This window comes from Mandrillus leucophaeus, unplaced genomic scaffold, assembly GCF_000951045.1.
Source record: "Mandrillus leucophaeus isolate KB7577 unplaced genomic scaffold, Mleu.le_1.0 Scaffold538, whole genome shotgun sequence".
NCBI classification, from domain to species: Eukaryota; Metazoa; Chordata; class Mammalia; order Primates; family Cercopithecidae; genus Mandrillus; species Mandrillus leucophaeus.
Genome location: NW_012105786.1, coordinates 584,757 through 600,321, shown reverse-complemented (window position 1 = coordinate 600,321; position 15,565 = coordinate 584,757). Strand labels below are relative to the sequence as shown.

At 44.7% G+C, this 15,565-nt stretch overlaps 1 protein-coding gene across 1 annotated transcript in view; it reads left to right on the top strand.

Moving 5' to 3' along the window:
* GALM (galactose mutarotase (aldose 1-epimerase)) overlaps positions 1-15,565 on the top strand; it is a 90,438-nt gene that overhangs the window by 19,768 nt on the left and 55,105 nt on the right. The window contains exons 3-4 of the mRNA XM_011997336.1: positions 354-560; positions 8,146-8,227. Coding sequence (XP_011852726.1) covers positions 354-560; positions 8,146-8,227 — 289 coding nt within the window. The remainder of the gene's footprint in view (positions 1-353; positions 561-8,145; positions 8,228-15,565) is intronic.

Below are 15,565 nucleotides of genomic sequence, written 5' to 3'. Positions count from 1 at the left end.
GAGACCAGCCTGGTCATCATGGCGAAACCCTGTCTCTATGAAAAATGCAAAAATTAGCCGGGCATGGTGGCTCATGCCTGTAATCGTACTCGGGAGGCTGAGGCTCGAGAATCTCTTGAACCTGGGAGGTGGAGGTTGCAGTGAGCCAAGAATGTATCACTGCACTCCAGCCTGGACAACATAGTGAGACCCTGTCTCAAAAAAAAAAAAAAAAAAAATCCAGGCTGTCATTCAAAAGTCTTATTTGATTGTATAACCATTTTCCTTGTGAAATCAGTTGTCTTTAAATATTGAAATGTGGCTTTAACTTGAGGTTGGAGCAACTACACAACTTTGAAAATACTTTTTTCCAGGTACTCTGGACCCCTCGGGTGCTGTCCAATGGCGTCCAGTTCTCGCGTGTCAGTCCAGATGGTGAGGAAGGCTACCCCGGAGAGTTAAAAGTCTGGGTGACATACACCCTGGATGGCGGGGAGCTCGTGGTCAACTATAGAGCACAGGCCAGTCAGGCCACACCAGTCAACCTGACCAACCATTCTTACTTCAACCTGGCAGGCCAGGTAAGTGAATTTGTTCTTTCCTGCTTCGTGCTTTGTGGAATGTCCTGGGCTGTGGCTAGAGAGATCAGAGCAGTGTGGAATTGCTGTGGCAGTGAGGTCACCCTCATGATGACAAAAAGGGCCCAGTAGAGGACTTATAGTAGGTGCTCAATAATTGAAAATTATAGAGAAAGACAGAATGAGTACATTGTACTGCCAAGAGAGTACCTATTTCCCATTTGCTTCAGACAGGTAACTAACTGTTTCAAGAACTCCCTCTCAGAATCTAATTGTAACATGCACTTATATTTGCTTCCCTTATTCCACTTCTATTCCCCCCTAATTTGTTCCAATTAAGATGCCTTCCACCCTTGAAGCTTTGGAAATGGCATGGCCCAGCTCCTTTAGATATGCTGCCAATATGTGTGTGTTTCCCCTGTGAACCTGCCACCTCCTCCCAGGGGTTTGGGTGGGCCAGTCCTGCCCTGCACAGTACCGTGGAAAGAGCACTGGATTTGTATTTAGAAGACCTGTTTTTTTTTTTTAGCTTAATAGGCATGTTCTCGATTTCATAATCATAACACTACCTACTGTTTGTCAGCTGCTGTTAGAAGCCCTTTATGAAGTTGTTGGTTAAGACACTAAAATCAACCCAGCAGAGGAATAGACCCCAGTGGGGGACCACTTGAACTGCCCACCTAAGAGTGGTGTAGAGCTGCTGACAACCCCCCTTAAGTGATCCCTTCTGAACTACCTCATTCTCTCCTAACGGTAACAGTTTAGCTCATTGAGGAGGCTATCATATCAGACAGAATAAAAAACTCAGCTAAACTCTGTAGATTATATTTTTTACTTCCTCTTTATCTGAAGAACTCATCATTGTCCACTATACTTGACTCACTTTGGCCTCATTTTCTACCGCAAGATGATATTCACAGTCAGCTAGTAATATCTCACATTTTTATACTGTTTCAGGAGTTTGCTGATGATCTGCTGGGTTCTGTTTTCTAGAATTTTCCCAAATTGCAGAGTTAATTGGTTCTTGTAAAATTTCCAACGTTCTCCCTTTAAAAAAGTTGACCCTTTACTTGCGTGTTCCTTATCTTCAGGAACTTTCACCATCCTTCTTGAAATCTTAAAAACAAGGCCGGGTGCTGTGGCTCATGCCTGTAATCCCGGCACTTTGGGAGGCCGAGATGAGTGAATCACCTGAGGTTAGGAGTTTGAGACCAGCTTGACCAACATGGTGAAACCCCGTCTCTACTAAAAATACAAAATTAGCTGGACATGGTAGCATGGGCCTGTAATCCCAGCTATTCGGGAGGCTGAGACAGGAGAATCACTTGAACCTAGGAGACTGAGGTTGCAGTGAGCTGAGATTGTGCCATTGCACTCCAGCCTGGGCAACAAGAGTGAAACTCCATCTTTAAAATAAACAAATAAATAAATAATATTAAAACCAAAACAAAAGACAAAAATAAAACAAAAACACTCAGACCTAAGAGGCTCTACTTCTTAAAATAAGTTCAGAAAGAAACGACAGAAATAGAAAAAAGTATTGTTTTATGTAGGTAATAAATTTTGGTGATAATTCTGTTTTTTACATTTCTGCATACTTAGGACATCCTATTTAATAATGGGGAGGGGAGAGCTAAAGGAATAGATTCAGAAATAGAAAGAGAAATTATGCAGGCAGTATTCCATCTGCCAGTGTGTTCCAATGAAGGTAAAAAGCCTTTTTTTTTTTTTTTTTTATCACCCTTCCAGTCCTGCAGGGACTTGGAGTGAGGGGTATTTCTGAATCTCTTTTTAGAGGCTGAATAGTTTCCTAGATCTTAGACGCCACCCGAAAGGGCAGTCAGTATAAACTTCCTTCCATATACCACAGATTGAATATCCTTTATCCAAAATACTTGGGGCCAGAAATGTTTTGGATTTTGGAGATTTCCAGATTTTGGAATATTTGCATTATGTATACTTATTCGTTCAGCATTCCTAATCCGAAAACTCAAAATCTGGAATACTCCAGTCAGTGACTACTTTTCTGAGCATCATGTTGGCACTCAAAAAGCTCAGATTTTGGAGCATTTCAGATTTTAGATTGTCTTTTTTTTTTTTTTTAGACGGAGTTTTGCTCTTGTTGCCCAGGCTGGAGTGCAGCGGCACAATCTCGGCTCACTGCAACCTCCACCTTCTGGGTTCAAGCAATTCTCCTGCCTCAGCTTCCTTAGTAGCTGGGATTACAGGCACCCACCACCACACCCAGCTAATTTTTGTATTTTTGGTTGAGATGGGGTTTCACCATGTTGGCCAGGCTGGTCTCCAACTCCTGACCTCAGGTGATCTGCCCGCCTCCGCCTCCCAAAGTGGTGGGATTACAGGTGAGCCACCGCGCCCGGCCCCAGATTTTAGATTTTCAGAGTAGGGATGTTCAACGTGTATCTTAGTAAGTGTAGCTTGAATCCACAGCCACCAGCTTCAGGTTTGAAGGTGGATGGGGGCACCAGCCTTCTGAGGCACTCCAGTAGGAGTGGATGATCACCAAGCCGGACCTGGAGTCAAGCGCTTCTGCATCTTCGGAATATCTCTTGCCATACCTTGAGAAGCATTATCATATATCTCAAACCCTCCCCAGGGACATAGCTCAAAACCTGATATTTAAATTAGTCAGCTCATCTTATATATTTTTGTGTGTTATTTAAATTTAATAAGTGGTATTTTTGTTTCCGTCTGCTTCCTCAGTATTTTGGCTTTTGTCTTCAGCCTTGTCCCCTCATGGCCACAGCTCCAGGAATCACCTCCTCATATAGTCACATCCAAAGACAAAAAGACTAATTCCTTTTTTCGTATCTCTAATGTCCTCTTTTTAAGAAAAAGCAGCCGGGCGCGGTGGCTCACGCCTGTAATCCCAGCACTTTGGGAGGCCGAGGCGGGCGGATCACGAGGTCAGGAGATCGAGACCATCCTGGCTAACACGGTGAAACCCCGTCTCTACTAAAAAAAAAAAAAAAATTAGCCGGGCGAGGTGATGGGCGCCTGTAGTCCCAACTACTTGGGAGGCTGAGGCAGGAGAATGGCGTGAACCTGGGAGGTGGAGCTTGCAGTGAGCCGAAATCGCGCCACTGCACTCCAGCCTGGGCGACAGAGCGAGACTCCGTCTCAAAAAAAAAAAAAAAAAAAGAAAGAAAGAAAGAAAGAAAAAGCAATACCTTTCCTAGAAGCCCTCCAGCCAACTTTCTCTGACTTCTCATTGGCCAGAAGTGTGGCCTATGCTCTGGCTAACCCAATCGCCAGCAAGGGAATTAGGCCACGATGATTGGTTTAGACCAGTCAAAATTCGCCCTCTGGGAACGGAGAAGGGGAGTCCCCTTCCCTGAATATCTGACTCTCTGGTCTAGCATAGGATAAGTCAACAAGCCTGGTTTCTGCCTGGGGGCACAGAGTTGCTGGTAAAAGAATTGCCATGGCTTGTAGGTAGTAACCCGCAGTGTCTGTACCCTCCTGCTAGGAGTAATGAGAGCTGAGTTAAGGCTGTGGTAGTGACATCGCGCAATGTCTTTAAAGTCCCCTGCAAATCATAATGGGCTCTATACATGGTTAATGTTACAAATGGGTAGCAGCCAAGCAAAGTTAACCAAAACAAATACTGAACCCAGAGATGGGCCTCAAGGTCTGTTTGTGAATCAGCATTTCTTGCCAAGTTTTCATCAGTCTTGAAAGGAAATGATTCCAACAGTAATATTCCACCAGAGTAGATCATTGCATTTTTCCAGCCTAGAAGAGTCATAAAAAGAAGCATGCATATTTTTTTTTTTTTTTTTTTTTGAGACAGAGTCTCACTGTCTCCCAGGCTAGAGTGCAGTGGTGCAATCTTGGCTCACTGCCACCTCCACCTCCCAGGTTCCAGCGATTCTCCCGCCTCAGCCTCTGGAGTAGCTGGGATTATAGGCGTGTGCCCCATGCCTGGCTAATTTTTTGTATTTTTAGCAGAGATGAGGTTTCACCATGTTGGTCAGGCTGGTCTTGAACTCCTGACCTGAAGTGATCTGCGCATCTCAGCCTCCCAAAGTTCTGGGATTACAGGCGTGAGCCACCGCGCCCAGCCACAAAGCATGCATCTCTTTAATGAAGGAATGTTGCTACCGCTTGGTGACCCTTAAGAAGGTGGGTGCCTGCTGAATGTTCTTTTCCTTCTCCTCCTAGGTTTCTTCCTAAATCTTAGATTCATCAGTCTATTTGGTGTGGATTTTCATGTTGATTCATTTCTCTAGTGCTAAAAAAAAAAAAAAAAAACCAAAAAAACAGAAAATGGAAATTTCTAAGCAGCTTTATTTATAATAGTAAAACACTGGAAACAACCCAAAAGTCTATCAACAGGAGAATGGATAAACAAACTGTGATACATTCATACAATGGAATACTACTCAGCAGTACAAAGGAATATAACATGGATGGTCCCAGGAGCGTTATGTTGTGTGGAAGTAACAAGGCACGAAAGAATATGTACTGCATGGATCTGTTTCTAAAGAGGCAGGCACCTAGGAAACAGAGGGAAGACCTGAATTAATGCTAGGCCAGGAGTCTGGAGAATGGCTTTGCCTCCTGCAGGCGTCCTCATTGGATGACATTAGATAGATTGTGTTCCTCTAGGCTTGTTTGTGCACAGGAAGTATGGAGACGCTTCAGTCCATCTGGGTTCTCCTTTTCTAACACGCTTCAGTTCTGTACGTGGGCTGCAGCTCCCAGTTTAGTGCCACCAAGGCCTTGAACCCAACCTTCGCACCCCTTGTCTCGGCTGACCCAAAGCCCTCCGTGTTGAGCTAAGTAGTGAACAAATAGGGCCAGGAAAGTACAGTAGTCCCACATTCTTTTCCCTCAGCTCCTCTCCAACAGTCCCAGGGGCATCTTCAGGTGCTGGCACCACCTGGGGCATGAGAGGATGGCAGGAGAGAGCGCCGCACAGAAGAGACATCCCCTCTAGTCTAGACCTGCTCTAGGCAGGGGTGCAGACCCTCTCCCATCTTGGACCTGCCGCCCCAACTCAGAGCAGGGACCAAACAAGCTGTAGGAAGTGCAGAGGAGAGGCCTCTGCCCTGGCCTTGTCCCCCACCCACTCATACCCCTGTCCAGCATGCACCCACTGGGAGAATACAAGAGCATCATGGTTCTTCTGGCCAGGCTCGGTGGCTCAAGTCTGTAATCCCAGCATTTTGGGAAGCCACGGCAGGCAGATTACTTGAGGTCAGGAGTTTGAGACCAGCCTGGCTAACATGGTGAAACCCCATCTCTCCTAAAAATACAGAACTTAGCCTGGCATGGTGGTGGGCGCCTGTAATCCCAGCTACTTAGGAGGCTAAGGCAGGAGAATTGCTTGAACCCTGGAGGTGGAGGTTGCAGTGACCCAAGATTGCACCACTGCACTCCAGCCTGGGCGACTGTAAGACTCTGCCTCAGAAAAAAAAAGAATCGTAGTTTTTCAGAAAAAGAGCCAGTTTCTGTCATGTTTAGACATGCATTCTCATGGTCTCTCAAATCTTGACCTTTCTTCTCAGAATGACTCAGTTTGATTGTGTGGGCCAGTCTTTCAGACCATAGAATCTGTTTCCAGCTAACCTGTCCTAACCCTGTCTCAAAAAAACGAGTTGGCCAGGCACAGTGCCTCACACCTGTAATCCCAGCACTTTGGGAGGCTGAGGTGGGTGGATCACCACCTGAGGTCAAGATTTCAAGACCAGCCTGGCCAATATGGTGAAACCCCATCTACTAAAAATACAAAAATTAGCCGAGTGTGGTGGTGCACGCTTGTAATCCCAGCTGCTCGGGAGGCTGAGGCAGGAGAATCGCTTGAACCTGGGAGGCAGAGACTGCAGTGAGCCAAGATTGCACTACTGCACTCAGGCCTGGGTGACAGACCGAGACTCTGTCTCAAAAAAACAAAAAAAGTCTACTGGGCGTGGTGGCTCACACCTATAATCCCAGCACTTTGGGAGGCCGAGGTGGGCAGATCACCTGAAGTCGGGAGTTCGAGACCAGCCTGGCCAACATGGGGAAACCCCGTCTCTACTAAAAATACAAAATTAGCTGGGCGTGGTGGTGCATGCCTGTAATCCCAGCTGCTCGGGAGGCTGAGGCAGGAGAATCACTTGAATCCGAGAGGTGGAGGTTGCAGTGAGCCGAGATTGCGCCATTGCGTTCCAGCCTTGGCAACAAGAGCAAAATTCGGTCTCAAAAAAAAAAAAAGTCAAATGTCAAATTTCCCCTGAGGAGCAAAATTATCCCCAATTGAGAACCACTAGTTTAGCTTATCTTTGAGCATTCACTAAGCAAAAGCCCTCACTTGGTTTCCCTTCCGCATCTTCTAGTGTGAAGCTTTAAAATATGTTGCTATTGAATAATAGCAATATAATATAAAATAATTGTTTTATATAATAAATAAATAATAATATAAAATAAGCATTTGTATTAGAAACATGCATGTATAAAACTATTTGCTGATTTACAAACAGCACAATGCACCTTGTGAACAACAACAGTTCACAAGGACCCTGGAAAAGGTAGAGGCATCAGTAGTCCAAATTTATTTTATTTTGTTTAGTTATTTATTTATTTGTTTGTTTATTTATTTTTTGAGACGGAGTTTTGCTCTTGTTGCCCAGGCTGGAGTGCAATGGTGTGATCTTGGCTCACCGCAACCTCCACCTCCCGGGTTCAAGCAGTTCTCCTGCCTCAGCCTCCGGCATAGCTGAGATTACAGGCATGCGCCACCACACCCGGCTAACTTTGTATTTTTAGTAGAGACGGGGTTTCTTCTTTTTGGTCAGGCTGGTCTCCATCTCCTGACCTCAGGTGATCCACCCACCTTGGCCTCCCAAAGTGCTGGGATTACAGGCATGAGCCACCGCGCCCGGCCCCATTAGCCCAGTTTTAAACCAAAGGAAATGAGAGTCTATGAGGTTAAATAAATTCCCTGGGACCGCTCAGGAAGAGCTGGAACTAGACCCCAGGCCTTCTGACACTGACCAGTACTTCTTGCACCAGCCTTTGACTCCCCCGAAAAGGGCAGACTGCATCTTCATGGAGGAGGTGGGCAAATTCTCAAAAGCAGGGACCACAGTTCTGACACCTGGGCTTCTGTCATGGAGCAGAGAGTGGGGCCTCTGTGTGGAAACTGGGCTAGAGGGGAGTGCCAGGTGCACCCCCAGGAGTGAGCGTGGAGCAGTCCCCTGACCTCTCAGGATGTGTTTCTGGTTACCAGCCCTTGCTCTTCTGGTTGCCTGGCGTGTGAGAAGAGTAGAAGAAACACCTACATTAACAAGCCAAAGTCCAAAAGGCTTTCAAACCACTGTGGTCTCTGATTTTTCACCTTCATATTCTATTTAGAAAAGAAAATGCGTGCACACTTGAAAGTTTCTTCCGAATTTATCTGTTGCTATTTTGAGGCTTTATCTACCTACACTTAAATGATTATATTCAATCATTACCATCAGCCAAACAAGATTTTAAAAGTTTTTGTCAATGCCTGAAAACATTTTTGCAAGAGAAGTTAAAAAGTGGGTATATGAAATAACACTAAGCAGGAAACCTTTCCCCTATCTTTCCCACCCAGGGTTCCCCGAATATATATGACCATGAAGTCACCATAGAAGCGGATACTTACTTGCCTGTGGATGAAACCCTGATTCCTATAGGTTGGTGAATTTAACCTTTTTGTGTTATGTGGGATCGTGGATTGGCTCTTGAGGCCAAGAAAGGACATTAGTGGAGAAAGTGGTGAAATCTTTATAAAGTCTGTAGTTTAGTTAATAGAATTATTCCAGTGGTAATTTCTTAGTTTTGATATGTGTACTGTGTTTATGTAGTCTTAGCATGAGGGAAAGCTGGGACAGAGATGTAGTATTTTTACCACTTTTCTGTAAGTCTAAAATGATTTCAAAATTTTAAAAATTTTTAAAAAATGGTGAGTAAGATAATACTTTACTGGGGCTGGGCATGGTGGCTCACACCTGTAATCCCAGCACTTTGGGAGGCCAAGGCAGTTGGATAACTTGAGGCCAGGAGTTAGAGACCAGCCTGAGCAACATGGTGAGACCCTGTCTTATTTTTTTTTAAGATTAAAAAAATGTTTTTTTGGCCGGGTGCAGTGGCTCACGCCTGTAATCCCAGCACTTTGGGAGGCCGAGGCAGGCAGATCACAAGGTCAGGCGATCGAGACCATCCTGGCTAATGTGGTGAAACCCTGTCTCTACCAAAAACACAAAAAATTAGCCGGGTGTTGTGGCAGGCGCCTGTAGTCCCAGCTACTCGGCAGGAAAATGGAGTGAACCCGGCAGGTGGAGGTTGTAGTGAGTCAAGATCGTACCACTGCACTCCAGCCTGGGCGACAGATAGAGACTCCGTCTCAAAAAACAACAACAACAACAAAAAATTTTTAATGCAAGAGAAATTTTTTAAAAATTTAAATAAGTTTACTGGATACTCGTCTTACACCAGGTAAGAGCTTTTGTTTTAGTTGGCTTTTTGGGGGGTTCGGGGGAGGGGACAGGGTCTCACTCTGTTGCCCAGGCTGGAGTACAATGGCGTGATCTCGGCTCATTGCTGCCTTGACCTCCGCAGGCTCAGGTGATTCTCCCATCTCCACCTCCTGAGTAGCTAGGACCACAGGCATACACCATCATGCCCGTTGTATTTTTTAGTAGAGACAGGGTTTGACCAGGCTGGTCTCAAACTCCTGGACTCAAGCAATCTGCCCACCTCGGCCTCTCAGAGGGCCCGGATTACAGGTGTGAGCTGCTGCGCCCAGCCACTTTGTTGTCTTTAATGGGTTGAGTTTATGGCTGCTAGTTCAAACTTTTTATGCGGAAGAAAGGTAAGCATGTGAGCCTGCATACCAAACAACAACTTCAGTTAACAGCAGGCATTAGGAACTCCCATAAATAGAGTGACTACAAAACTAATTGGAATAATAAGGAAAATTTGAGATCAATGGGGTCAAATTTTTGGCATCACGGTTTTGAATATTTTCCTGGCTCCAGGGCTGAGTTTAAAGGCTTTTCTGTTTGTCTTGGTAGCACATGTCATCTTGTGATATTTACATGACTCAGTAGAAGGGCATGAGTAAGCTGGCCCATCTGGTCCTAGAGTCAGAATTATTGCAGTAGAACTATATGTTGTGAACTGCAAGGAAAAAATAGTGGTGGCTGCTGTTTTATGACTGATAAGGAAGAAAGTGAACCAATTAGCTTATAAGTGGAGGTTATGAAATAAGTGCACATTTATTTGTGTGTATTTATGAAATCTTCTCATGCTATCTGGTTGAGTTGATCAGATGAAAATCACAACAGGGCATAATTTGTGCATTTAAAGGCCCTGTAAAGGCCAAGTTATTTTACTTGATTGTAAAAAGTCATTGTGGCAAAGCATAGTAGGGCTTAACATGCACTCTAATGGAATGTATAAAACTTGTGTTCGCTGGGTGTGGTGGCTCACACCTGTAATCCCAGCACTTTGGGAGGCTGAGGCAGGGGAGGATCACTTGAGCCCAGGAGTTCGAGACCAGACTGTGCAACACAGTGAGATCCCATCTCAACAAAAAATTGAAAAAAAATAGCCAGGTGTGGTAACACGCACCTGGGGTCCCAGCTACTCAAGAGGCTGAAGCAGGAGGCTCTCTCAAGCCCAGGAGTTGGAGGCTGCAGTGAGCCGTGATCTCTGCTACACTCCATCCTGGGCAACAGAGCAAGACCCCATCTCAAAAAAAAACCTAACTGGGAATATATAGGCTATATTTCAGCTTTTTCTTTTTTTAAAAAAAAAAGACCAAACTATCATTTATAATCATCATCTTTTCATGAAAGAATGTTTTAGTACCATAAAAGTGTAAACATATTTAATCTCAGAATAACAACTATTTATATTGAATTTATGTAGCTTTTTAAAAAATATATGGTATCACTTGGAGCCAATACTGTAAAAAAAAATAAATAGCAGATTATCCGAATGTATCTGTTTTCTGTGGACCAGTGAAAATGTTATCACTAACTCATAATTGAGAACTAGTAATTGATCTGTAAGGCCACTTCTATCTCTTGCATTCTTTAATTCTACGAGGCTCCTAGCACAACATTTTAATGCTATTTCCACAACTCTTCAAATGCTTTAGAACTCTATCATTGAAGTAAATAAGTTGCTGCAACTTCAGAGCTCATGAAAAATTTGTAATTCTCTCCTACCTATCCATACTTGAGCCAGACCTACATGTTATACCTGTTTGCCCAGTGACACTTAAACAGAAATTATAGTATTGTTTTCTCTTTTCTCAGAAGTCCTTAAGAAACAAGTTTATTGTCTGATTCCTTTGAAACTTCCTCCAAAAATGGGTGGTAACTGCTACCCTGCACTTTAGGAATGTAAGAATTCACATGTCTAGCCCCCTTTCAACTGAGAACAAATCTCTAGGAGCCCAGATTTTCTCTTTTTTTTTTTTCTTTTTTGTAGAGACAGGGTCTCCCTATGTTGCCCAGGCTGGTCTTGAATCTCTAGGCTCAAGCAATCCTCCCACCTGGGCCTCCCAGAGTGCTGGGATTACAGGTGTGAGCCACCACGCTGGTCCTCATCTGACTCTTAACACTGATCAAAAGCCCATGAGCTTAATTTTGAAAGAAGTCCAAAAGGCTTGCCCATCATTTGATCATTCAGAAGTGTTGCTGGGCTTTCCAGGAGCTGGCAGTCTATGGGAAGGGTCAGCCAGAATTGTGTCCATTACTCTGGAAAATATCAGGATAGACATAACTAGGAGACTTGGCACAGAGGGCAGGCACTGCTGAGGGGGCTTCCAGATAGAGGAAATGAGAGTTAAATAAAACCTGGAAGGGAAAGTGGAAGTTTGCCAGGGAGTGAGGAGGAGAAAGGTGTTCCAGATAAAGATGAACAAGCGTGGGCGGTGCAAGAAACAGCAGGACTAGCCCAGGGAAGTGCTGTGCTTTTGAAGCAAAGCATTTGGGGGACAATTTTAGTGGCAGAGAGTAGATGGGCCTGGAGAGGTTGATTGGGGCCATGTCAGATCTGTACCAGGCTCTGTGGAACTGCGATCCCTAGGGTGGCCCTGGGTGGCCCCAGGCTGGCCTGGAGCTCAAGGCTGATCCACATAGCTGACTCACAGGTGTACTTGAGTCCAGTCTCAAACTTCAGCATGTTCTGCCAGAGCTGGACTGAACCACAAGGCCACTTTCCTGAGACGTGCTACAAGAACCTATTAGACCAGGCTGGGCACAGTGGCTAACGTCTATAATCCCAGCAATTTGGGAGGCCGAGGTGGGCAAATTACTTGAGATCAGGAGTTCAAGACCAGCCTGACCAACATGGCGAAACCCCGCCTCTACTAAAAGTTCAAAACTTAGCTGGGTGTGGTGGTGGGTGCCTGTAATCCCAGTTACTTGGGAGGCTGAGGCAGGAGAATTGCTTGACCCTGGGAGGCAGAGGGTGCAGTGAGCCAAGATCACGCCACTTTACTCCAGCCTGGGAAACAGCGAGACTCCGTTTCCAAAAAAAAAAAAAAAAGAAAGAAAGGAAGAAAGAAAAGAACCTGTTAGACCGGTCGTACTCCATTAAGACTTCTCAAAATAAATATGCACTATCTACCAACTGTGGTTTTGTTGAATTGAAAAAAAGAAGATACTGATTATCTGTGAGATAAGGTAAAGATTTATGATAATAATAGCTAGTATTTCAGGGAGGACTTTATAAATAATTCATAACACAAACCTGTAAGGTAGGTTCTGTTCATTTTTCTTATTTAACAGATGTGAAAACTATAGAACAAGGAGTTAAAGTACCTTACAGAGGATGACCCAGTTAGCAAGTGAGGGAAAGCTGGGATTCACACCAAGGTAGTCTGGTATTAGAACTCAGGCTCTTAATAGACCTGCACTCTGCAGATCTTACAGTGTGGTTAGATGTCAAGAAGGTTCGGTGCCAGACACAGTGGCTCACACCTTTAATCCTAGCACTTTGAGAGACCAAAGATTGGTTGAACCCAGGAGTTCAAGAGCAGCCTGGGCAACATAGGGAGACCCCATTAATACAAAAAAAATGTTTTTAGTTAGCCAGGAGTGTCAGTGCATGCCTGTGGTCCCAGCTATTTGGGAGGCTGAGGTAAGACGATTGCTTGAGCCCAGGAGGTCAAGGCTGAAGTGAGCTGTGATTGTGCCACTGCACTTCAATGTGGGTGAAGAGCAAGACCCTGTCTCAAAAAAAAAAAAAAAAGAAGAAGAAGAAGAAGATTTGGGAGGTAGGGGAGAGGCAGAAAGGAGTGAGGATAGAAAGAAAAGTAAATTAATTTCTTTTTTTTTTTTTTTTTTTTGAGAATGGCGTGGCCAGGAGGCAGAGCTTGCAGTGAGCCGAGATCACGCCACTGCACTCCAGCCTGGGGGACAGAGTGAGACGCCGTCTCAAAAAAACAAACAAACAAACAAAAAAAAATTAATTTCTTAACTATATAAATACCCAAGTGCAACATATAGTCAAGAAATGGGAAGTAAGCCAAAACAAAGAACATACTTTTGCCAGTTGTCAGTCCTCAGCTCTTTTGTCACCTTTTGTACAGGGAGCCTCCCCAGTCCTCTCACTGTCTCCTCCTTGTTCCTTCCTCCCTTCAATTTATTTCTACTTTTCTGCAAAGAAAACAGGAAATCAAGTTTGTTTAAATTAAATATAAGAAAGGGAGAGAGAGAGAGAAAGAGGAAGGAAGGAAAGGAAAAAGGGAAGGAGGGAGAGGTTTCTTGAAATTAAAGAGCATGAATTTAAGTGTCTGTCCTTGTTAGTCTGACAAGAAAGGGAAAGTCCAGGGAAAGTCACCTCAGGTGTCATTGTTCTGTTGCAACATGTGGTGTTCCTGACGGATCCCTTGTCTTTCCGGTTCTTGGTTTTCTCATATGCAGAATCTTGTTGTGACCAAGTTGTGTTGGCAGTTCACTTTCTTTAAGTATATATGTTGGTCATCTCTGTTGAAGATGATAGAAAAATCACCATCAGTAGAAAATTTACAAACAGGCCAGGCGCGGTGGCTCATGCTTGTAATCCCAGCACCTCAGGAGGCAGAGGCGTTTGGATTTCTGAGCCCAGGAGTTCGAGACCAGCCTTGGCAACACGGTGAAACCCCGTCTCTACCAAAAATACAAAAATTAGCCAATCTCACAGCCCGGTCTCAAAATAAAAATAAATAAATTAATTAATTAAAATTTCAAAAAATGAAAGAAAATTTACAGACATAGTCAAAGAAAAGCCGTACCACTTACAGGATAGCGTTCGGCTATCTGGAGCAGCCCCATATGGTGGGTACTTCATTTATCCGGGGGAGATGCCGGATAATGAGCTCATTTTAGACCCTTTGCCCTACCTGGCTTTCCCTGGGAAGGCTGCTTGGTTGTGTTGAAACCCTCAGAAATCAACAGTAGAAAACTTCTCTAAAACAGCTTTGGCCTTTTTGCATATGAATGACTTTTACTCTGTAAATCAGTTCTTTTGCTTACCATCCTAGTCCTCTGCTTTCCACCCCAAATCCTGGTTTATATGTTTGTGGTTTTCTTTGTTTGTTTATTTGTTTGCTTGTTTGTTTTTTGAGATGGAGTCTCACTCTGTTGCCCAAGCTGGAGTACAGTGGCTTGATCTCAGCTCTCTGCAGCAACCTCCACTTCCCAGGTTCAAGTGGTTCTCCTGCCTCTGCCTCCTGAGTAGCTGGGATACAGGCGTGCATGCCACCACGCCCGGCCAATTTTTGTATTTTTAGTAGGAATGGAGTTTCACCATGTTGGCCAGGCTGATCTTGAACTCCTGACCTCAAGCGATCCACCCGCCTTAGCATCCCGAAGTGCTGGGATTACAGGCGTGAGCCACCACACCCGGCCTATATGTTTGTTTTTAAAATCTCTCTTCCTAGAGTCATGAGAATTCTCATTAATTTCACTTAGAGCTCCTGGAGAGAAAAGCCTCTATTTTTGTCATTGTAACAATAAAAAAAGTGTAGAGGTTTTTTTCTTTTGAGACAGTGTTTTGCTCTTGTTGCCCAGGCTAGAGTGCAGTGGTGCGATCTTAGCTCACTGCAACCTCCACCTCCTGGATTCAAGCAATTCTCCTGCCTTGGCCTCCCAAGTAGCTGGAATTACAGGCGTGTGCCACCACACCTGGCTAATTTTGTATTTTTAGTAGAGTCAGGGTTTCATCATGTTGGTCAGGCTGGTCTCGAACTCCTGACCTCAGGTGATCTACCTGCCTTGGCCTCCCAGAGTGCTGGGATCACAGGTGCAAGCCACTGTGTCCAGTTTGTTGTTGTTGTTGTTGTTGTTGTTGTTGTTGTTGTTTTTGAGACAGGGTCTCATTCTATTGCCCAGGCTGGAACACAGCAGCACAATCATAGCTCACTGTAGCATCAAACTTCTGGGCTCAAGCAATCTTCCTGGCTCAGCCTTCCAAATACCTAGGATTACAGGTGCACACCACCACGCCCAGGTAATTTTTTCTTTTCTTACACAAATGTGACTCAACATGGATTTTTTTTTTTCTTTTTTGGCAGAGATGATGTCTCACTATGTTGCCAGGCTGGTCTCAAAATCCCTGCCTCAAGCCATCCTTCCACTTTAGCCTCCCAAAGTGCTAGGATTACAGGTGTGAACCACCGCACCTACCCCCAAGAACTCTTTTTTTTTTTTTTGGAGACAAAGTCTTGCTCCGTCAACCAGGCTGGAGTGCAGTGGCATGATCTCAGATCACTGCAACCTCTGCCTCCCAGGTTCAAGCAATCCTCCCACCTCAGCCTCCCGAGTAACTAGAATTACAGGTACACGCCACCATGCCCAGCTAATTTTTGTATTTGCAGTAGAGAGGGAGTTTCACCACATTGACCAGGATGGTCTCGAACTTCTGACCTCAACTGGTCCACCCGCCATGGCCTCCCAAAGTGCTGGGATTATGGGCATGAGCTACTGCACCCGGCCCCTAAGAACTCTTTAAATGCACCTAGTGTCACAAGAACA